A 24075-nucleotide genomic window follows, 5' to 3' on the forward strand; every position below is an offset into this window, starting at 1 on the left:
AAAGCTGAGGTCCAAGGGACAGTAGAGATGATATCCGAGATGATCGATAGGGGAGCTATTGGGTTTCCTAACACAAAACAGCCAATAAAGCGTTTAAAATTCTTTCAAAAATTTACATAAATATCGAAGCAAAGAAAGGAGAGCATTCAAATAAGTTGACATTGTTGTGAGTGAGTTTAACAGCTAAACGATTCTTAAATAGTCGACTTTTTCAAGTATATCGAATTTCAAAATTAGCCTACATATTGTACAAAATCATCATAATATTAAATCCAAATTATCAACAATCTCTACTACATGGAACTCCTAGAATTTAATCAATTTACTTGATTTAGTTGACACCTCGACATACATTGTATATCCCTAGAAATGCAATCCAATTCTCTGATCCCACAAGATGCAAAATATCAGTAACAACTTTGAAAATTGAGTTTTTACAGCTCATAAATCATGAAACACCTGTAAAATGAGTTTAATGCCACATGAAAAATATCAAGCGTTGCAGGAAAAATAGTGCCACAGAATCAAAGCCATGCTGGCTATAAAGCAAAACCGATTTAAGCCAAACAGTTACAATTCCTCCATAATGCCACACGAGGCGAGAGCCTGAGGAGAGACGAGAAAAAAAGACGATGTTTTTATGTGCAACGAGCGTTTTGTTGAAAATATCATTAAAATATCAAAGTTTATCACCTTGCCACACACGGCCGCGTTGATCCGATGTAAGATCTTTCACACAAAGCCCCAAACCGTGAAATATCGAAGGACGGATGCTGGGAAAGACGGGGTGGGTGGGGATAGTTAATCCGTTCATTAGGTTTACGGACATAAGCTCGTGTTGTTTAGTGAGGCGTTAGAAGCGAGGCACAACAATGGGCTCCAGGTGGGCTCCACTCTTGACGAAGCACTGTGAGATATAAAGTGAATGTTTTAAAAGAATCAGATCACAAGAATATTAAAGCAAATAGTGCATAATATTAATAAATATTTCATATAACTATACTACTCTCCTCTTTTTAATTTATGTAAAAAATATTGAAATAAATTATATTACATCATTTTCGTATAGTGTATTTGTCTCCGGATTGGTAAGCAGGCTACCTCTGAATGACAATGACAATGAGAGCCGAGTTTTGAATATGGTTGACAGGCTGACAGCTCTTCTGGCCTGGTCCGAGCACAATATTTTGACATTTTTACTGCCCGCTTATGAATGCCAGAAGAATTCCCCAGTTGGCCCAAAACTCATCTCGAGTCAAATTAACGTTTCGGCTTTTAGTTTAATTAAATTCTAATTTATTGCATTTTATCGACGCTTAGAGTGTATTTTCATGTTTCAAAATGATGTTAACGTCTCTGCCCAGACATCGTGATTCGATCGTGATTTTTGCGCAACAAAAATCTGCTTTATTTGCATACGATTTGATTTTTGATCAAATTAACACTTTATTTTGTCAGGCCAACGAGATCGGTGGACAAAAACTATGTAAGCTGATTAGGCGACACAAAAGGGGAAGATATACCTCGGTAATAATCTGAACTTTTGTCAACCCTAAGCAGCTTATGCCAGTTGGCAGTCGGACAATAGTTATCACAATATTATGACTTGATTATGGCGAAAGACTAATTTTTATTTGTCCAAGAACTTTTTCATCCGGCCGGAGTGCTCTGTATTATGTGTTAAATTGGCTTTTGCTAAAGTCTCCCAAGGTCAGGAAAACCTTTCAAATTTATGCTGCTCCGGCTGGATGGGAATTTTTTCCAAACAATGATGATTTTGTTGACGATATGTTTTGTTTCGAATTGGGTTCCAAAATCAAACCAAAGACCGTAACGGAAGCACCTTGAGAGCGAGATTGAAGTGTGGCTTGAAGGTTTTTGTTAAGCTATGTATTGAAAAGTTTTTATAGATCAAATTTATTTTAAATCTCTTACTCTTTTTATCTATTAGATAGTATTTGTAAGAGTTTCAAATTCCATTTCCCAACCCGTATTTCAAACCGACAAACACTCAATTTTCTAAAACTGAGATAAGCGGCAACACGCAGTTTTAAAAAGGATTTGAACCCAGTTAGCACACCCGAATACATATGCGAATGCCAGTGTATCCGCGGAAGTTTGGGAAAAATGCGGAAATCATATGAGCCCCAGAGAATCGCAGGGATTGAAGAAAAAAGGACCCACAAGGAGCTAGGATAAGTTTGGTCGGCCTGCACACGCTCCCAGAGCCAATTAAACGCGCGTTATCTGAGCCAAATTTTAAAGCGTTGATACATAAATCCTTTCGTTAAGCCCCGCAGCGTTCTTGACAGCCAAGGCACATGCTAACATGCCATTTTCCACACCACCCGAAAAGAATCCCATTCCCTACAACCTACTACACCCCACTCCCCATTACACCCCAAATAAAAAAGAAGCGCGAAACTTTTTCGAAAGAGTTTTTCCTCTCGGGGCATAAACGAACGCGTTCCCTTAAGGATAAGCAGCCAGGACATGGATGTTGGGTGTGTATGCGACTCTGCGAGGATGTATTTTAAAATTCAACTGTGGCTTAGCATGCGCATCATAAAATAAATTTTAAGCGCAAGGGGCGCCATTAAGTCTGCTTTCAACTTTTTTACACCCACTACGCGGCCAAAGGCGTCGACTATGAGGCACTGAGGAGGTTGAGGAGGGGAGACTGAGGCGGGGCGGGTCTGGGGACAATCTCACCCATATAATGTGCAAAAAGTTTATCAAAACCCTTTCCACACCCGAAAAAAAGTCAACGAAATGAACATATTTATATAAATTGAGTCTCATAATGGGGGTGACTCAGTAAAAAGGATGACAATACTAGTACAGTTTATAATAGAGAAGATTATATTAAATAATATATTAAAAAAAGTTATACAATAAACTTTTATTATATTATTGTTTATTAAATAAATAATAAAATACTTAAATCCTATTGTCTATTTGGTTTTCAGACTAAAAACAAATCTTTAAAATGTAAAAAAAAGCCAAAAAAAGCTTAACATTAACATTGTGTAAAATTCCATTTCAAATAAATTTTCAAAACATGATCCACCCTAATGCTCACACTTACTGTATATACCACACACCCAAGCATATACGATAAATGTGGGTGTGTGTATTGGTGAGGGCCACCCACAAACAAAATGGCGGCACAACATAACACAACATTTTTAGGCTACCATTTTCGTGCCGCAAAACTTTTCGACGCGCTCTTTTACAAATTACCAACAACTTTAGTAGTCTTTTTACGATCGAACATAGCGTTTATGTTTATCTCGTCGGCTGTGTGGGAGTCATCCACATACCATATATACCAGTATACCAAAAAGAAAACATAAATAAATATTTTTATATAGAAGCCGAGTAAGAGGAACGATTCGGCCAATTGGCGTTTGGAGTTGGTCTGATAAAATATTGTTAAGGGGTAAAAACTAATTGAAATTGCAGTTAATTAGCCTTGAGGTTGTTTATGCCGAAGTATCGGGCTGAGATATCTCCCATCCTGGCTTAATTGAATCTGACTTCCTTTTCTTGGGCGCTACTCTTCCGTGGGCTGGAGGAAGCCGGCGACGATGGCAATTTTTTTAATTAAATTTAGCAAAAGCCGGCTTTGGGAGAGCGGCTTTTTGAAAGGCCATTAAGAGCCACAGTTTGACATTTATATTGACAGCCAATAATAGACAACATAACTACGAGAGATCGGCCCAAGGAGGCGGCCAAACTGGAAACCGCCAGCCCCAACTCCAGCTACTACCAACTACCAACGGCCAACTGGCGTCTGGTGTGAAATTAAAACCCTTGCGGTATGGAAATAAAATTGTATGTGCAAAACCAGTAGCCGAACGCCTTGCCAAAACGGCATAAATCTTTGCTGGTGAAAATCGCGGCGGCAGCTGCAAAACCGCGGCAACACCGATCCGATCCACCGGAGCCACCAAAATGACAATTGTGTCAGCTACTGTACGGTGTGGTGTGGCCCAAGCCCACCGCATAATCCCGTCCAGCGTCGACAAGGCGGCTGATGGCGGCACCAACTTAGATGTGGAACTAGCGAAATAAATTATATTTATGCATTTGCATTTTCCAATTTTTAACACCTCCGGGGGTCATCAAGCGTGGCTGGGCGGAGGATGAGCTGCCCAGACGATCTCTGGACTAGGCAATCGTAATTACCATGAAGAAATCGGAGAATAAGTGATCGATTTTGGTACCCAGCAATGGAATCATTACTTTATTTAATATAATATTGGAATGCATCAACAATAATGAAATGAGATCAACTGCAATTCCTTGCAACAACGCATTTTTCACCCCTTTTTTGTAATATATGTTCTGGTATTTTAAAGGGTAGTAAAAATGTCTTAATAGAAGTCGCTTGATAACCAAAACTGAGGCACGGAAACTCTCTGGCAACTGAGGACCGACAATTATGCGGCGTGCTGCAAGCAAGACAAGCAGCCAGGCCATGTTGACGTACCTTTTGGGCATAAAATTGAAATCCCGGCCAGGATGCGAGGCTGCCGCCGCTGTTTGGCATTAAATTTGCCACATCTTCGACACAGCAGCAACAACAGAAGAGGAACGACAGCAACATCAGCAGCAACAGCGGCAGCAGGGCGATGGCAACGACAGCAACATACAAATTTGTATTGCCACAGGGCATGCTGAAATTATGCCATCAAATTGGTATCAACAGCCCATGCAACAGCAACAACAGGAGCAACCGGAGGATGCTCTGGTTTTTGGCCTTGCAACAAGCAACAACGACAATTTGTGAGCGATGTGTAAAGTAAAATGTGGCTGGGTGTGAACCTAATGCGTGACGATAAAGCCTGTTTAGTATAGGAAAAAAATATACAACAATAACAGCAACAAAAGTGGCAGTAACAACTGCCAAGAGCTTGTAAGCAAATTAGAACAACTTACGTTGGCAACAAAAAATGCCCAAGTCTAATAAGCCAGATATAGACGTTACAACTAGTTGGCCATAAGCAGTTGTCTTTGAGATGCTAAAGTGAGGGAGTGTATAGATGGTTTAGGGGCTAAAAATATTAACAAAACCAGTCTGAAAAGATCAACTTCAAAAGTAAACTACGAACAATGTCAACTTCTATGCAGTATCACTATTTTTGTGCTAAAATATTTTAATTTGACTTATATCCTTAGAAACAGGTTGGTATAATCGCTAGTAATTTCAATAAACGAAGCCCTGATGATCTGGACCCACTGGTCCCAAGACTTGGCTAAAATTAAGAGCACAGAAAATAATTACGCACCGCTGCCATAATTTCATAAGAGAAGGCACCGACACCGAATCGGGTAACATGAACCTGTCGGCAATCCACAGAGCCCGGCCAAATGGCAGAAAAGAAGGAGTTGCACCACAATCAACGCCCCACAAGAGCAGATCAGTCCCAGGAGTACACTCTAAGAAACAATTCCTCCAAAATTCATTAGGTTATCAGGTAGATTTTATGTATTTTTTTCAGTGGAGTTTCGGAAACAACCTTAACATTTGGCGGCCCCAACAGAAGTTATGATGGGCCGAGCCCGGCGGCGCGGATCGCTCTGGTCCTGTCCGCCTCATAGGTGGATGGCTTGGGAAGGGATGTGGATGCGGTGGGATTCTCGGGGCAAACGGAGTCTGATGTCGGGACGGTTTTGGCAATTGGCGCGGTCTTTTTAGCCCTCAGCTTGAAATTGGTAGGAGTTGATGCGTTGATGCAATTACACCATAATATTCACACTTTGCGAGGTGAGAAAATTGCGGGCTATTAAAAGATCATAATAACGCTTCACCGCTCGGCCTCGGTTTCGGTTTCGGCATCCCTACATCGGCACCGGCATCGGCATCTTGGCATCTCCACATCGTCCTCAACTGCTCTCCAATGAAGATGAAGATGCTGGAAATTGTTGCCTCGGAAGTTGCAGATGAAATTGTGCCCCGGCCCAAAGGCCCCGTTGCCGACATTTATGACAGGCTATGAAATAATTTTTGCACCCCTTTTTTCGCTCCCTGAGAGCGGTACGAAACAAAAAGAATATCATTTGGCTGGCCTTTCGCTGCAATTCCGATGTTGCCGCTGCAGAGTGGCGACAATGTTGCACACATGTCAAACTGGGGCGCTTCGCTTGATTTAGAACTGTGCCAAGTGGCGTTCGCAGAAATTGATTTAAAAACCGCTTTCAAACCCATAAAAGAAACCCATTCCATCCCATTCATACAAAGTCGGAATGCCAAAATTTTAAAAGGCTTTCGCAGAAGAGTTGCTAATAGATTTTAATTATTTTTGTATAAAAAACACAAAAAGGTAGCTAAAGTAGCGATAGCCTGGTCTAAATTCGAGATTATTGCAGAGTTTAATGTTTTTTAAGCTAACCAGTTTAGGAAGGTCTTTGGTAAGAAATAACCATTATTGGACAATTCAGAAACCAGTTACCAGAGCCAGACGTTTAGTCCAAAGTGTTATATGAGACACCGCACAGGCGAGAGATGGGATATCGATATTTTAACACAATATCAAATTACCAGTCTTATCATCTGATATTCAGATCGAATTCAGATCAACTGAGCATCCACAGCGGCCTTTAATCAAATCAACTAGTTAGCGCTCATTTCAATACGTTTTATGATTATTAATATTATATGATTATTTTCAGCTTGATTGTCGCTTTGTTCGGAATCGACAACACGCTCCCCACAGCCATAGCCACAGCTACAGCCCGGGCGTATAAATACGAGTATCTGTATACCCCGATGCCGATCGGAACGGCAATAACTACGACAACGGAGATGGGGAGAATATATCAATAGTCATTAGAATTGTCAACGCATAAATTAATTGCTCGTAAAGTGGCAAAGTTATGGATATTGTATCGGCTTTTGTCTCTTCCCGGCCATGCCCCTTGGCCCATCTCGCTTTTGATTTTTTTTTCCAGGGCCCCTTATAATATTTATTTATTTATTTGTTTGAATGGGATTTTGTGTTTGGGTGCAGTTCGCCAATGGTGCAATAAAGATACAATTATCTTTATAATAAGTGCACTCTTTCTCAATAATTGAAGGCGAAACTTGTTGATTGCCGTATGCAAAGTGAATTCAAATAAAACAGAGAAAATTTATGGCCTTTGTTGGGGCAATATCTGAGCTAAACACATGTCTTTTGTGGCATTTGATATGCGGAAAGATTGCCGATTGGGACGCACATAAATTAGCCGTGTTCTACATATATAATTAAGTAATCTAAAAAACTGGCTGCCCCGTCCGGCATAGGAATTAGATTAAAACTGGATTGAAAGCATCGCCATAGCCATCAAAAGCATTGAAAGTCGCGATCTGTCAGAACCGCAGAGATGTGTGAATGAAAACTATGATTGAAAGATCGTGGCAATGAAATTTAAATGGTTTTGAGATTGAATAGAAATATGCAAAACTGTTTGAAGCCTTTGATAGAGTCAGAGATGAATAGAAAAACGTTATGATTTGATTAGTATTGTCTATAAGAGATTTAAGGTGAAAATACCCGCCACTTGGCACACAAAACCAATCGCATGAAGCAATCAATTGTGGAATAAATCCCCATTTCAACACATTATCAGCATAATAGGAAAAACACCATTTGCCACACGTTACTAATCAAGGTAATTGCACAACAATTTTCAATGCCGGCAATTACAATTTCACGCGCATTTTGCCACGCACAATTGTTTCCCATCCAAGGGGTCTTCTCATCTTGATCTTTCAAACACGAATTGATAAAAGCTTCCAACAAACTACCAGCAGATTCCAATGCATTCGCCACGGCCTTGGCTGGACACTCCAACAGTCTTAAATGAAAAAAAATGAAGAAAAAATGCAGCGTTAAATGTTTAAATTTATGGAATTTTGATTAGAAGGAAAGTGTTTGGGGCGCCGAGATCTTGGCAGGCAGTTCCAATTAGTGACACGCCGATGGAGATGGTTCAATCGGAGGCTTTACAAAATTACATTTCAATTATTCTAGCTATTTTATTGCTCACCTCGGACAGGTTGCAAGTAAGGAAGGCACAGGCGCTCATCGCACCTACTTTCAGGCTCCGATAATTGGGCATAATTCAAGGGGTTTATGCCGCATTTTTAGCCAACAAGCCAACAACTTTGGCTGTCAGTGTCCAGAATCTCCTCTTGCCTCCTCTTGACAACACGACAACACGTGCAACATGCCAACGTCTCTGAATCTGTGGCACACAAATTAGTTTCGTGCTTAATGATTGCGTAAATGGTTGCCGGAATGTGTTGTAGTTGCTTCCATTTAGTTGGTAGCTCCACAGACTCGAGGAGGAAATATTTTCACTTTCCATAGCTCTTTTAGTATGGATACAAAATTCAACTAATAAAAAAAGGATGAATTCCTTAGTAACACATCGATTCATTCAACCTTTCTTCAAATTATATTGCGACACGCACATCCCGCATATCCTTCGCAAAAATTCCTCACGATTATTCGGGTTCTTCGATGCATTTACTTTTTTTTTCGTTATTCTTTAAATTAGCTGTAAGGTGCCTATGTGTCTGCCATAAAAACGAAAGGCTATCAGCGTTGACCCAGTCGCCGGTTTCTGGGTCCATCGTCCCGCGTCCGTCATCAGGCGGGGAATCGTCGCCGTCCAGACATATTGAAAATTAAAGCGATCGCACGTTTAGCCGGCGGCCAGGAACAGCGTCATAAACTCCAGTTCTCCAACTGGCCAAGTTGGCCGAGCTGGCCAAGAAACACTTTACAGATCATTGATCATCATCATACAAACTCTTCGGACAACGACGGCGGTGGCTGCGAGGAAGGCCCAGAAGAAATTGTGATTATGATTCATAAGCGACGAAAACAGTTTGAAGTTCACTTAAAAAAACAAAGCTAATCAATGACTTTCAAATATAACTATCTAAAAATATTTTTCATTAAATACAAATTGTGAGCAGGGTATATAAGCCCTTAGTTTGACAATCCTTAGGCCATCCATTTTTTACTTCTAACACTCTACTATATTTTTTTTGGTGTTCTGTTGCTTTCTGTTTTTTTTTTTAGGATATTCGTAAATTACCGGAATTATTTGGGTCTCGTTTTTTTTATTTTTTGAAGCCCCAAGCAGCGGCCAACACCTTAGAATTGGTTGGCGTGTCTGAAGCGGTGTTCTTTTCTTGTTTTTTAGATAAATGAATTTGCGCTACTTCAAGCGGCTGCCGTGCACCAGCCACAGAGATACAGATACACGCACTGCGGCACCTCCAGATACAAATACAGATACAGGTTGAAGGTCTGGGATTTGGGCCTCCTCACTCACTTTTAGCCGGGCTATCAACAGCAGCCACTGCGACTGCAATTCGTCAGCGGCTGTGATTGAAACGCTCAAAACGAGACCGAAACCTTGTCCAGACTCCAGACTTCGGGTTGTGGCCCTCGCCCAGGTCCAAAACCCAAAACGATCCCCGGCTGCAATTATACCAAAAAAACCATCCATAATTATAGAGCGGCAAGATATTTCGAAGTTAACACTTTCGTAGCATGGCTTTGGGAACTTGCTGCAGGCAAATTTTATTGATGCATCACAAGTTAATGTGCACTGGACCCGGGTCCATGTCAGACACTCAGAGGGATCGACGTCGACGACGACGACGACGACGACGTTTGCTTTGGATCGGATCGGATCGCATCGCATCAGATCGCTTTCCAGATCATCATCAGGCGGCCTCGGGAACGGGGTATCGTAATTTTTTAATAAACATTTTCGGTTCTCTTCGGATTTTTCATGCTGCTGATTGGTATCTCCCCGTGTGCTTACCTGTGTTTGTGTCAAGGCACGCAATATCTTCTTTTTTTAAACTTTAGTCGTTCTGATGGCTAAAATCCAGGTTATGTGGTAATGAGGATGGACAATTGAGGTTAAGTTGGAACATGAAAAATGTGTGTCAAAATTTAAATCAACGGTTATGAAGAGAGAGGGCCTTTTTAAAGTCTTACTTTAGAATCAAGATTCCATTTCCATTTCTATGAAATCTACAAAATCAAATTTATTTCTCTGTCCCCCAAACAGTCCCCCAAAAAATATATAAATAACTGAATAAAAACAACCACAGCAACTCATTATTTCGCATATCACACATATTTTGACATGACCATAACCAATAACAAATAAATTGCAACCAATCAGGTTAGGGGCTACTACCACTGACCACTGACCACCACTGATACCTCCTCCTGCTGGCCTCCACCATTCTCTGGGTCATAAATCGCAGCCATGTTCAATAATTCAGTGCCTGGAAGTTTTTTTTTCACTCCCCACAAAAAACAGCCCGCGCTGAAGAAGTTTAAATACAAATACAAATCAAGCGCGAAAAAAGCGCGTAAAAATCTGTGAGGAAATTTATGAGGCAAATAACAACGGGAGATGACAAGGGCCAACACAGCAGAGGCCAAGCGGTCAGCAACCACCTACAGTTCAATTTGTTTCGACCTCGTTCTGGGGGGGGGGGGGGGGGACTGAGGGCAGCTAGGGTCTGGGTACCCCCGAATGCACGAATGCTTTATTTCATTGGAGGTTCTCTCCCCAGTTTTTTGCATCGTATTTTGTCCATGCAGTTGCAGAGCACCCAACAAAAAAATGGTGATAAATATTTGCGTTTCATTTGTGCCTTGTGGTCGGAACATATATAAATAATATTCGCACGATATATGTCCCCTTGGCAGGAAGATTCAGTGAGTGTGGTATGTGTCTCGGGTCGGGTGTGTGTGTGTGTTTGTGGGTCTGCGCAGACGCGAAATGGACTAAACTGGCGCCCCTGGGCAAAATGTGCCTCTCGCCTCTTTAACCTCAACGTGGGCGCCGGAAAAGAAGAAAATAAAATAATCTAAATGAATGAAACGAACTTTTAGATACCCTCACTAAAGTTTAGCCTATATTAGTTTATATTTTTAATTTTGAAGTTTAGTTCTATGATATGTATAAGATTTTTATGATACCAGCCATATAGCCTTAATAGCACCATTAAAAATCTAACTTAGAGTATCTTCAAAGCTTTAACTTAGAGAATCAAATCAGACAGAAGTCCCGATTTGAGGAATTTTCATATTGGTATGATCCCCATACCGAATTCAACTGGCGAGTCCGTTCCAGTGTTTGCTCCAACTTGATATATGCGCTGCCTGCTCATAAAAATGTCAAAAAATTGTGTGTTGCATACATGGCTTTGTCCCACCACTGCACACACTATACACCACATCTCTCCATGGCACCAGGTTCAGGATCAGGCTGCGCATGCGCGCATATTTCGCTTTAATTGGCAAGAAAAAAAAGATAAAAAGCGAACGCAGCCAGCTCTGGGCACCTCCAACGATGACGCTAAATGTGCCAGGCTCACGCACACATAGGTGGGCCACAGAATGGGTCCAGATCCATGGCCCGGCTCGGGTTTTGGCCCGGGCTTGGGCCCAGAATGTGCTCGAGATACGGCCGGGTTTGTTTAGCGCCTTAAGCGCATTTAATGTGACACAGAACGAACAGGATAACGACGACGACAGCAGCGGCAGCAGCCACAGCAGCACGTGACACAAAGGTGGATGCGGTGGACTGCATTGGGAGAAAATACTGGAAGTAATATTACATAAATAAGATCATAATTGGTTAAGTAAGAAGATGGAAACATGGTTTTGATTTCCCTGTTAGAGTCTCCTAAATATCCCCTCCTATCTTAAACTAAGAGCTTATATTAATTCGTTATGTATTTTATTTCCTTTAATACCTTTTTTGATCAGTGTCGCCTTGGTAGACCCATGAGTTTGGACTGCGGAGGACGCATGCGTGCCAAAAGCAAATTTCACGCAAATCAAAATGTCATAAATTCGTGGCTTATCCCCCCCACCCAGTGGGCTCGTCCACCCCAACCCCCTTCGGGCGCATTGCAACCCTCTCTAGTGCTATATTTATAATGAAAATGATACGTCTGCGCATCGCAGTCCTGTCTCTCTCAGAAGAATCGCAGGAAAGACTGCGCCTGAAAGGGACGGAGACTGCAAAGTAAATGACAAGTGTTAAATTGGCGCGCGAATTTCAACATGTCGTCGCATTCGGTAACAAAGACCCCAAGTCCCCAACACAAAGGGCCAGAACCAAAAGAGGTGGGACACGTAGGCCTTAAATGGGTGGGCGTTGGCCATATTCTTGTTACCATTAACAAGGCAGTGCTATAAATGGAAGCGCAAAAAAGAGATATTTTAGAATTTTGATTGACTTATAGGGGTTTTATATTTCATAGTTTTTAAAGGTAAAAAACATATAATTTTTCTCTCAATTTCTAGTTAGTATATAATCTTAAAGCCTAACAATTAAAGCCTCAATAGAAACCCCAACAATTTACAACTCCAAACATATGCTAGCTTGAAAGCAATATGCCAGATGTAATGCCAAACTATTCACCAGACAGTTGGGGCTTATAAACGGAACTTTCTCCACCCCAACCCCCTATCATTCTTAGGCAGCACGTACTGTACCTCCTGTGTAAGGAATTACCCCATTAACAATTTAACAGCCTCAATTTGAGGCAACTGCTTCTGGATTCGGGATTGTGTGTGTGCCTGTGTGTATGGGAAGGCCTTTTGGTTCGTATTGCCAACATGGCAATTGCACATTAACGACATAACACCGTTATAACGGCAGAACACCGCGTCGCCCCATTGGAGCCCCCCGTCGCACCTTCGCTCACCTGAACTAACGCACTGATTACGCTGATTATGCATATTGATCGGGAATGGCCGTGGGCACGTCGCAGCCATCATTCAGTGAGTGCCACAAGGGGCGACGCCACCGGCAGGAGGAGCTGTTGGAAGACAGGTGGTGGGCGGTAAATCGGAGAATGCCATCAATTAGTTGAAATTATGTGGATTTCCATAACCAAAAGCCAGACTATTTAGTGAATCCTATTCTATTAAATCTATTAACAAATTTAAAGCATGAAAAATAAGTATATGTATTTAGAAAGTAATGGCCACCAAGAACGTATTTACATAGTTTTACAAATTTAATTTCCAAAATATGGTTTATAGGCCACAAAGCTTAAATATTTGACACTTTAGCTAGAGCCGGCGCTATAAATTTAAATTAGAAAGGTTTATTGTATATCGAATATTATTACTTTTCAGTTATTTTTTTATGGGGAATTTTTTGTAGATTATTCCTCATCCTGCAGGGTCGCTCAGCGGGCGAAGAATTCTTCAATAAAATGTTCCCTTTGTGGATAAGCCGAACAATACAGTTTTAATTCCGATCCGCTAAAGGATTCATGTTGCGTTTTTTATATTTTTACAGCTCATCCGTGGCAAGAGGGCTGGAACCCTCTTGAAGTGGCCTCCAAAGTGGCTGGAAAATTTGTTGCAAGTCGAGTCTGCTTTTTATGTTCTTCTTTTTTAGCTATTTGATACTTTTCTTTACACTTTCCTATTTAATGGGTTTCTTTTCTCTTCGTTTATGTTTCTGCCAAGCCGAATTTCAACCACATATTTTATCATATATTTCGGGGGTCATAACTATTAGTTTCTTTCTTCTGGCGGCTCTTGATGCTTTCCACACTTCTGATGGACATTATGAATTCATTGATTGGGCTTTATGATTCCGTTTTGGATATAAAACTGTGGATTCAAGCACATCAAAGGCCAGTTTCTTGTTATTCTTTACACTCGGATTTTTAATAAGCAAAATTAACATTTAATTTAGTCATTTTTATTTGGATTTTTGGTTATAGGTTACATTTGAAAGGTTTGGTAAGAATTTTAATGATGATGAAAGCCAATGCTATGAATTCAATAAAAAATTGGGAAAGGATCAATTTCCACTTGCCTATGACTCAGAGCTTGATGAGTCAGGAGGGAAGTTGGCCACCATAATTTATGGCACATGTGCCTTTTTCCATCGACCTGCACCCACAAAAGTGAAAAAGAATTTCCCACCCACACCACCACTCAACCACACATTGCAATTGATATTCCGGTGTACATATCAATTTGTCGCACACTCGGAGGACATTTATTTTATGCCTATATGTGATTAATATGTTTACGGAATTCCACCCCTAGAACTGGCTGGGTAGCATCGCTCCCCCATGGCAACCCCTGAGGAAGTCTCAGTGGAAGTCCCTTGGGCAACAGCGGAGGACAAATATCAATAATTGCCGTAACAAGTGCCAATTTTATGCCCACAATTTTTTGGTTAGAAATGAACCGAAATAAACCGAATCAGTGGCGAAAAATTTGGCCAAGATTTTCCCATCGTTAAAAATGTATTTGAGGACAGGAGGGAAAAAATGGTTCCCACCGAAGGCAAGCCAACTTTTTGGCAAATTTTCAAAACAAATTAATTTGCACTCAACTGCAGGTACCCAAAAATGTAACCTTCTTCAACCAACGTATACCCCCTCAGTAATCCTTAGTCCTTGAAAGACAATCCTCCCTTGTGGAAAAAGTTGAAAAAGTTCAACTCGTAACCCCCGAAGCTCATCAATTAAAATTTAACCAGCCAGAAAGTTTCTTTCGTTTTTGTGAGTTCGTTCATCAGAATATTAAGGATAATTACATTTTAATCATCTTTATTGCTCTTTTACAAGTTTACTGTTATATACAAGACGGTTTTGCATTATATATGGACGAGTTTACACGAGTACCACTGGCCACAACAATTAGGGGTTGGCCAGCCACTGTGGCTGGGCTTTTTATGGGCCAACAAAAAAGGCCCAAAAACAGGCGAACTCCGTACAGACCGCAGACATTTTTCAGAAACGGTAGCAACCACAAAATTTCATAAAGTTTTCGGTTCGTGGGTTTATTTTTTTTTTTTGCCTGTTTTTTTTCTTCATTGTGTGCGCTTCATCAATTGGTAATGAGTGGGGTAAAGTGGTTGAAAATTGAAGAGCCAGGGAGGAATTTAAGGACTCCAGACTGAGAGCAGCTGTTGTCATTTACTGTGGAGCAGTTTGAACGTTGAACTCGTCGGTCACTGGAGTCACATTCCTTTTAATTTGAGTTGAATTCAATTTGTGGAAACTTTTGCCATGGCAGGACAGGGATTGGTTGGAAAAAGGGTTATACGAGGAGGAAAAGAGAAAATTAAAGGATCTTAGAGGATCTAAATAACAAACAAGAACATATCTGAAAAGTTATCATGATTTATTTTTAATTTTTTCTTTAAATCAAATTGATTAAAAGCAATGATAGATATAAGTTTCCAAGATAGACGCCATTTATTCATACGATCCTTTATTTTCCTCAATAATTGGAACTAATACAACTGGAAATCTCTAAAGAAAACTTTAATAATAAGAGCACTCTGTTTTATAATTTTTGCTTAATATTTATAAGGCACTAGAATCTAGACTGTAGAATTTACGGTTCCAGTTGGGGACCATAAAATATCTCCATAAACCTATCAATACAAAAGGCAATTGAACAATTTCGGAAGTGTCCCGGGCTTCGTCTTGCAACTCATCCTTATCTGGCAGGAGCTGCTGCTGCTGCTCAATGTACAAAAATTGAAATCAATTAAAATGACAACAAAAGTGCCCATAAATACTCATGTCCAGTTGCGATGCTTTTTATGGCGTTGTTGCTGTTGCTTCTGATGCTGCAACAGCAGCAGCCTTTTGGTTACTCTGGCAAATCTAATGAAGATTTACTTTAGGCCATAACACACATGGTGGAGGCGCTTAAGTGGCAGCAGCAACAACAAAAGAGTGCCAGCAGCATCGTGGCCATTTATTTGGAATTTTACATTTTACAGCACGCTGCCTGGCTGGCTGGCTATCTGAGTGTGGGAGGCGCAGATAGAGATGCGTGCCCACCAGCAACGACAGCAATACCAACACTTGCAACACCAGCCATCGCAGCAACGCCAACAACAAGCAATTATAAGCATTGTACACACAGCAATCCTCGGCCTCTTAGCCCACCCCCACCCGGAAGCCAAAGTCCAGGGCATAGAGCCTAGAACCCCAAACCCCCGAACCCAAACCAATTCCAATTCGAATCTCTGGCAGCAATTTCTAACAGTGGCAATAGCTTTGGCGACAGTCCCACCAAAATGCCCCACAGACTCGGGGGTGTGGCAGCATATGGCTGGGACAGCCATTGCCATTGCAGCACATAAAGTTCGATTTGTTGTTGCTACTGTTCCTGTTGGCCGTTGCTGGATTTATGTGCGCTATATGCGGTTATAAATTCCAAATACATGAACGACTCCGCTTGGCCAGATCTATGCGCCAAATTGCAGCACCAGCAGCAGCAGCAGCAGCAACAACACCATCAGCAACACCAGCATCATCAGCAACAGCAACATCAGCAACAGCAACACCAGCAGTGACAGAGTTTTCTTTTTGAATTGCAATCGGCGACTGCCAATCGGGGCCTAATTTTTATACCCTGTAATAAGGAAACAAAACAGCGATATTAATAAATTTAAATAGAGTTTAGAATGCATACTTCAAGTAGATTTTATAGTTCATCACTAAATAAATAAATAGGAAATGTTTCACCAGATCTTACCTTAAGCTTTTTATTTTTCGTAGTACTTTAAATATTTTACTAATCTAGTAATCCCCAAAACCCTATCTATAGAGTACTCCCAAAACCGACTCCATTCTATGAACAATATCTTATGTTTTCAATTGGGACAGCATCGGAAATGGAAAAGAACCATTGAACGCATTGGAAAATAGCAAGTGATTCTTCTAAATTGCTTCGCTGCGCAATTATTTCAATTTGGACTGAAGCAGGCTCAGGCCAAACCACCAGCATCCAGATACGGACGAGGATGTGGATTCGTATCTGGTGCGGAATCGGACGAAGGATCCACCACCGACTGACCATTCTTTCGGTGGTTATGGTCGTGGTGGCTCTGGGGCTCAGTGGTCGTATTGTCGTTATTTGAGTTTCTTGGCCCATAAATCAGTTTGCTGCCTTTTTAATCCGTTTTAATTGCTGTTCGTTGGTCAGACTATGAATGTCGCAGGACTAGCATAAGGATATAGTGGCCATTGTTGCTGTTGTTACTGCTGTAACTAGTCCTGTTATTGTTGTTGGCGAGGCGATTAAAAGGATGGAACACGTTTCCCAGATGAATCTTCTGTTCTAAGCACCTTTTCGGCCATTAAAAAGGTAGTTTGGAAGCCCGAAAGGATATACTTTCTGTCTTTTTTGTCGCCGCAGAACCAATTGAGAAGTAAACATCGATTAAAGTTACTTTCTTTGGAATTTAACAATTTTAAAAATGTTACATATCAAGTTTCATATTCTCATTTTGACATAAGCGATTCATAATTGCGGTCGACCCTCCCATTCATTTATTTTTTTTGGACTCTGCCCAACCGCAAACGTATATAAGTTGCCTTTTCCACATCGTTTATAAATTAACCATCAATAAAATATTCCAATTAATACCTTTGGCAGAAAACCCGGTAAACGCCCCGCACAAAAAATGAAAAAGTGGTCACAAAAGGATAACTTTTGGAAGGGAAAAGGTGAGAAAAGTATTGGGAAAAAACACAAATATTCCCGAAAATTACAATGAAAAATTCGGTATTCGGTTTACGGAAACCGCAAAATGACAGGCATCTGTTTAAAAGGTTCATGTTGTTCTAATTGTTGGCTACACCCCTCTTAGCCAGAAGGAAGAGGGCGGGGTCCAGGAACTGGCAGATCATTCGTGGACAACGCTTATCATGCGGCAGTTCCCGAGCGAGCCGTTTAGAAAGTGCTACTGCTGTCACTCTGGCAGCAATTTTAACAGGTGCTCGCTAGGGGAAAAAAAATGGCAGCCGTGAGCCCCAGCCACAGACAAAAAATACAGAGAACAGCAAAAAACTGGCACTGGCAACTGGCAAATGAAAACTGCAAGCCACCAAACAAATGCGGATAACAAACTGTCAAAGTTTTACGCTTATTACCAGCAACATGGCGAAAAAATAAAACAGCAGCGGCGAAGGAAGTAACAACTGAAGCTGAAACAGCGCTTGTTCAAATTTGTATGACATTGTGTTGCCGCCATCTCGGTCTCCTTCTCCGCAGGTTCCAGGGACCACAAACCTGTCCAGTTTTTAGTGGTCTGCTCTGCTGCCCAGCGGGATATGGTGGCACTTTTTGGTGGGTGTTTTCCAAATACTTTTATTTTAGGCGATGGTTCTATGCTCTTTTTAAAAGTGACATTCAAATTAAGCTTTAAAATTATTATATTATTATTAAATAATCATGCTGTTTTATACTGAACTATAATAAACTTTACTTAAAAAACAAAGAGTTTAGTTTAGTTTATGTTATTCATCAACTACACATTCAAAAAATTGTATTATTTTTGTCACATCGTACCTTGATTTAATTTTAAAGGAAAAAAGAACCACCAATTAACTAAAAATGTAAAACTACATAATAAATAGATAGATAGAACAAAATGAAACAAATTTAATCTACCACCATCCCATTTGAAAATATCTATTATTTATTCCAATCCTACTTTCTTAGAGTTTAGAAAACTAATATAAGAAGCAACCGCTTTATAATTTGTATTCGAAAAACGATGACAAAAAGTTGCAAACTTTCAACAGATATGGCGTGATTACAGTTGCCGGCAGCTACTTGGGAAACTCTCTGCTGACTGGAAGGGGAAGTAGCCATTTATAAAAGAAAGGACTGAGGACAAACCGCTGAAGAAGCACCCACAGAAAAAACGGATACTCTGAAAGGGACAGTAACTTTTGTCAAGCTCATCAAAATATGCTACGACTCAGTCACAGACCCTGACAAAATGGCGACAATGCTAAGGGAAAACGTACTCGTACAAAAAGGACATTAACTCATACACATCCTTCTCGAGAAAGGGACAATAAGTGGGAAAGAGAAAAAGCGTGTGTGGCAGGAAAAATGAGTCCCATGTCTTTCATTAAAACTTTCGGCAAATTATCGGGTAACATATGCTTGCGGCTTGATTGTCAAATATAGTTCACCAAAGGAACTCGGCATCCTTCTCCCACGCCATGTCCTTTTGGCCTTCTTGAGTAAGCCAGTCCTACCCATATGCGGGTATGTATGCACGAGTGTGTAACACTTTTCCACTTGAGTGTTGTAAGGGGAATTCGCCACAGATATAGACATGAACTCCATATAAATATTAAAGCAACTTCAACGGACTCCATACGTTGTTTCCCTTTGATTTCCTTGGGGAACTAAGCCAGAGCAAAAAGAAAGCATCAGGGAAAGTCATAGCACTTCCCCTTTTCATTCCAGCATCCAGTGGAAGGGGTGGCAGGACTCGAATTTGTGGGGTTGAGCGGAAAAGAATGTAAATCCGCGCAGGCGTTGTAATATTTTTCAAATGCCATTGCATGTTGAACACCCTTGAGTGAGTTTCTTTTTTTTTCCCAGATTATTTATATCATAATTATTGATGATTTATAAACAAAACATAAATTGAAAACAATTATTTTAATTTTATTGCTCTTAACAGCTTGCAAATTGTATAGCATAGTTTTTGGGGTAACATTTCATTAATTGATTAAACTTTAAATTTCTATAATTAAATTAGAAGAGTAGTTTAACAATTCACTCAGAACAAAGATGGTCTACTATATAAAACTTGATTATATTTTCTGTTGCGTTTCTAACCACATTTTTCAGGTAACTTTATTACAGCTTCCCTTCCTTATAACCCTCTTTCCTCCTCTTGATGGCTTCCTTTCGTCCTGTTAGTTAGTTTGCCTTGGAAGTCATTAGTAGTCCTATGTTAATTTGGTGCGCCTAATAAACTGCTACTTTTTGCCAGCGCCCCACCTGGCGCACACAGCATTACCGCCCGCCTACCACCACCTTTTGGAGCAGCTACCGTTACAACTACAACAGCCATTACTCTGACCCGCACCACCCACAAGCCACCCACCATCATACAAACCTACCAACCACTTCCCATTCCAGTTAAAGGTTGGTGGCGCTGTGCGAATTTGCCACTTCAACAGCTCCTTGGTGGCAACACGGTCACGTACGCGAAACGAGTGAAAGCTGAAATTTCGTTGAAAAAGGATATATGGGCGCAGAGCTGGCATTGTCCTGGGGCCGTGAGCTGAATTCCAACTACGCTTGTGTGTGTATCTTCCGCCGTATCTGTCTGCTTGTCTGCCATCTTGGCTTTTACATACAGACTTTTCCGGTTTCTTTTTCCTTTTTCCATTTTTTTGTGTAAAATGGCGTGGCAATGTGGAAGAGAAAATGCAGAAAAATTATTGATTTTTTTTTAGGAGGGGCTTTAGAAGAGTTTCATTCTTAAACTTAAAGACAGGATGCTCTGGCCAGAAACTTTCTCAAATGTCAAAGAGCAGGCTCAAATACAGGTGACTGAGTATGTCGCTGTCAAAGTGCAATTCACTTTTATTTATTCATCATTCGCAGTAGTTGTGACACCGCATGCCAAGCCATCATTTTTACCACACATTTTTAATATTCACAAAACACATGTCAGACAAAGTCAAGAGACGAATCAGAAAAACTTTGTTACCCAACATGACATGTCATGCGGCCTCAACGAAAACGAAAAAAACACACCAATCAAATGTACTAGTTTTTGTTTTGAAAAACAATCAAACTAGAAAACTTTTTCAAGTGACAGGCAAATGACAATAAAGGATGGATGTCTTTATTACAATTTATTATTAACTGGGCAAAGGGAGAGTTTGAATTAAACATACATTGTTAAAAGTTTTAAATAAATCTCTTGAAAATTGTTCCAAAAAGTTTATTATCTTCTTAAATCGGTTTCTGGACATCTGTTGTACTGATATCCTTCGCTTTTGGCCAATTACGTATATAGTTTTTTGAGTGGTCCGCTTTCAACACTCTTTAAAATAAGCGCCTTAAATGCAAAGCTGCAACTTCCGATTTTTACGTGTTGCACACGAAAACGTTTTGAACCCGAAACCAAAACTGAAACCAGTTGGCGGTCTTAATTATGAGCAAATGTTGGTCAAGTTATGCGACCGTTCTTTTTCAGCGTCCGTCCCCGTACTTCCCTCATGGCTGGCTCACTTTTCACTTCAGTTTGTGGGCCGAGCGAGCTTCCAGAGGGCCTGTATCGAAATCCTATAATTATGTGCAATCAATACTTTTTCAGTATCGGCTTAAAGCTGGAACGGATGCGTATCGACCAGAATTGCAGGGAATAATGAAGCGATTGGAGCGTCTTCATCTAAAGAATGGTAAAATGAGAGATTCCTTAAAGCGGAAACATTTTTTTAACGTTATCCAGTATTCAATACATATTTTTCAAACTTTTCTTACTTTCATTTAAAAATCAAACTTTTCATATAATTTATGAAATTTACAACCAACTTATGATAAAGAATAGAATAAAAACGCTGTAACTTTTAAATAAATAATAATTAAATAATTAATGAAAAATTCTTCTTTATTAGTTATTTTCAAATTATTCGTCTCTGCAAATCAGTAGTTCCTGGAACTAAGCAGGATTTGGCCAGGAAGCCAGGACTCGTGTAATTTACATCCATTCTACATACATGTATTTACATAGCAAAGACTCAAACCTTATACTTGATATAAAACTATTTGAATTGATTTCAAAGTTGACAAATAATTTAAGAAACAAATAGCTGATAAGAACAAAATAAAATGTTATAATATATATTCATATCTTTAAAATAATAAACATATTTTTCAAAAAAAAAGCCTACCCGCATTGTTGGCATTGGTTTTTGGGTTGCCTGGGAAACCGTCACCATCGAAACTAATTTTCACCTCATTCGGTTGACAGATTTAAAAGGACAGGTGCTCAGGATACGACCGGATAAGTTACCTAATTTTATCGCAATGAAATTTATCCCGCTCCATACGACAAATACTGCAATCGTGTACAAGAACTCGCTATGTTCCTTTGCCTCGCTTTTGGTCCTGGCCTTTATAGCCCTTTCCGTGATGATACCGGTATTGCTAGTGTCCCTGCTGAGCCCGTATTCTGGGATTTCTGAATCCAGGGTGCTTTACGAACAGCCTATTATAGAGTTCGACTACAAGTACTTATTCGTGGCCACCACAGAGCCAAAGGAAGAGGGAGAACCAGAATCCATGGTGGCCTGCAGCACTTTCAGATACTTTAATTCCAAATTGGGCGACTTCACGAACAGTTGCAGTGCCACCAAATATTGGACTGAGGATTTTGATCATGACACGGTCACGGATCGCGTACATTTTCACCTGGAGCTGCAAGATGTTCCCGCCCGTCTACTGAACTTCAACCTGATCGTTTTTTTCGATGCCCAGCTGCAGCACAAGTGCGATCTATCACCCCCATCCGTGCTGGCCCATCAACTCCAGATTCCTGTGGCAGCCCGCCTCACCAATGGACACATTATGATGAAGGGAGAACTGCAGCTAAAGCAGTATGTGGAGCTGACATGCCCGTTTCCAGGACGGAATATCAAGACACAGTTTCGCAAGGTGCAGATGGACAACAACTCCTCCACGGCAGATATAAACCAGTACAAATTAGAGTCCTTGCTGGGACAGGTGAAAGCCAATCCTGCCTATTTCCAGTTATCTGTACAGGAGACCTACTACAAACCCACTTCACCTCATATCGAGCGTGGCCTCATCATCGAACTGGAACTAGATGTGCTGCAAGTTCCCGCCCGTTACCACTTAAGCATCTGGGAAAGACTGGGCCAATTCTGGCTCTACTTTGCATCCTTCTTCGGCATCTCGTTCTACATTATGAACAAGCTAAAGGACTTTTTGTTTGGACGCCACATTGTCCGATCATGGGAGATTATTCCCTGGAAGAAGCTCTACTGACACCAATCGGGCGCCATCCTGGAAATGGACAACTTTTCCATTGGCGAATGATTCGAGAGATAGAGGATGATCAAATTCCAATGCAAATTCATTGTCAGTCAAATAATAAATATAACAAATGTACAGAAAATTTTAGGTGCACATACGAATGCTGAAGCGAGCCTCTTATTTGTCTCGACTATTAGACATCAGCGCAAGGTTCCCAAATGACGTGCTGGCGGCGGAAGACGCTGGTTCAGGAACGGGATCAAAGGCTCGGTTGTCCTCCAGGACAATGGTAGTGTGGGGATAATGATTCAATTGCACAAACAGATACCGGTACTCGCGTTTCCCAGAGGCCGACTAAAAATAGATCATTGAGTAGAGGTAATTGTAATGCCAAAGGGATACCCACCTTTCGGGACTCGAGCTGAACAGTGGCCTTGTTTCTCAAGCCCTGTACATAAAACTGCATTCGCATATGTGGCTTACCATTCCGTTCGTAGCTGGAGTGAGCCACATGCTGTCTGCGTCCCCGCCGGGAGGTTTCACCAAATCCCTTAATGGGAGCTCCAATCGCATCTTGGACTCGGGGATCCTCAATGACGCGATTAAGAGCCTCTGCATAAATGTTATTAGGACTCTCGCAGGAGAAAAGCTCTCGGAAAATGGCAAAGAACATCACACAGGTGACCCCCAAGCCGGCTACAATTATTGCCGTGTAGCTAGCTGTTTTTGTGTTCTCCTTAATCTTCTCGCCGATGGGACGTACATCCGTGGAAACCTGACTTGGGCCATTTGATTGCTGTAGTGCTCCGCCACGGGACCCTTCTAAGAAAAAAAAGGTTGATTAATTAAGTAAATTTAGAAACAAAGTCAATACAAACCGCGCGATGCTTCCTGCCATAACAGTGGACTCCAGTGCAGTGGAGCCGCACATTTCAGGCGACCTAAGTTGCTCGGTAGCAACTTGTGTCTGTGGTGGACAAAATTGCGCAATAATGCTAACCGAGACATGACTTTAGCTCTAATTACTGGCCAAAAACCTATATATTACACACGCTATAGAAAAAAACAAATGCAATCACCTGTGGCCGGTGTTGCCTGATCAATTTTAGTAACGACAGAGATGGCACTGCGGTGTAATCGATATTTTAAATTACAAGTTTAATTGTTTACTTAAATATAATGGTAAAAACGGAATCGTATAAGAATTATTCAG

The 24075-nt window shown here is 40.9% G+C and overlaps 2 protein-coding genes across 3 annotated transcripts; one reads left to right on the forward strand and one right to left on the reverse strand.

Annotated features, from left to right (window-relative positions):
• Nucleotides 1-19490: 19490 nt before the first annotated feature.
• Nucleotides 19491-23962, reverse strand: LOC6498320 (mitochondrial import inner membrane translocase subunit Tim21). Of its 2 annotated transcripts, XM_044716158.1 has the most exons (4): nucleotides 23741-23962; nucleotides 23269-23684; nucleotides 23021-23216; nucleotides 19491-20234 (listed from the first exon to the last, which is right to left on the reverse strand). In XM_044716158.1, the coding sequence occupies exons 1-3, from the start codon at nucleotides 23868-23870 to the stop codon at nucleotides 23040-23042; spliced, it is 723 nt and encodes a 240-aa protein (XP_044572093.1). In that variant the 5' UTR covers nucleotides 23871-23962; the 3' UTR covers nucleotides 19491-20234; nucleotides 23021-23039. The 2 variants fall into 2 exon arrangements, with proteins under 2 accessions (XP_044572093.1, XP_001962532.1); XM_001962496.4 differs by lacking the exon at nucleotides 19491-20234 and having other exon boundaries at nucleotides 22945-23216; nucleotides 23741-23950.
• Nucleotides 21500-22889, forward strand: LOC6497220 (transmembrane protein 231). Its single transcript, XM_001962497.4, has one exon. It carries the CDS (start codon nucleotides 21894-21896, stop codon nucleotides 22872-22874), a length of 981 nt encoding a protein of 326 aa, XP_001962533.3. The 5' UTR covers nucleotides 21500-21893; the 3' UTR covers nucleotides 22875-22889.
• Nucleotides 23963-24075: the final 113 nt, after the last annotated feature.

The sequence above is a fragment of the Drosophila ananassae genome, chromosome 3R (assembly GCF_017639315.1).
Source record: "Drosophila ananassae strain 14024-0371.13 chromosome 3R, ASM1763931v2, whole genome shotgun sequence".
Lineage (NCBI taxonomy): Eukaryota > Metazoa > Arthropoda > Insecta > Diptera > Drosophilidae > Drosophila > Drosophila ananassae.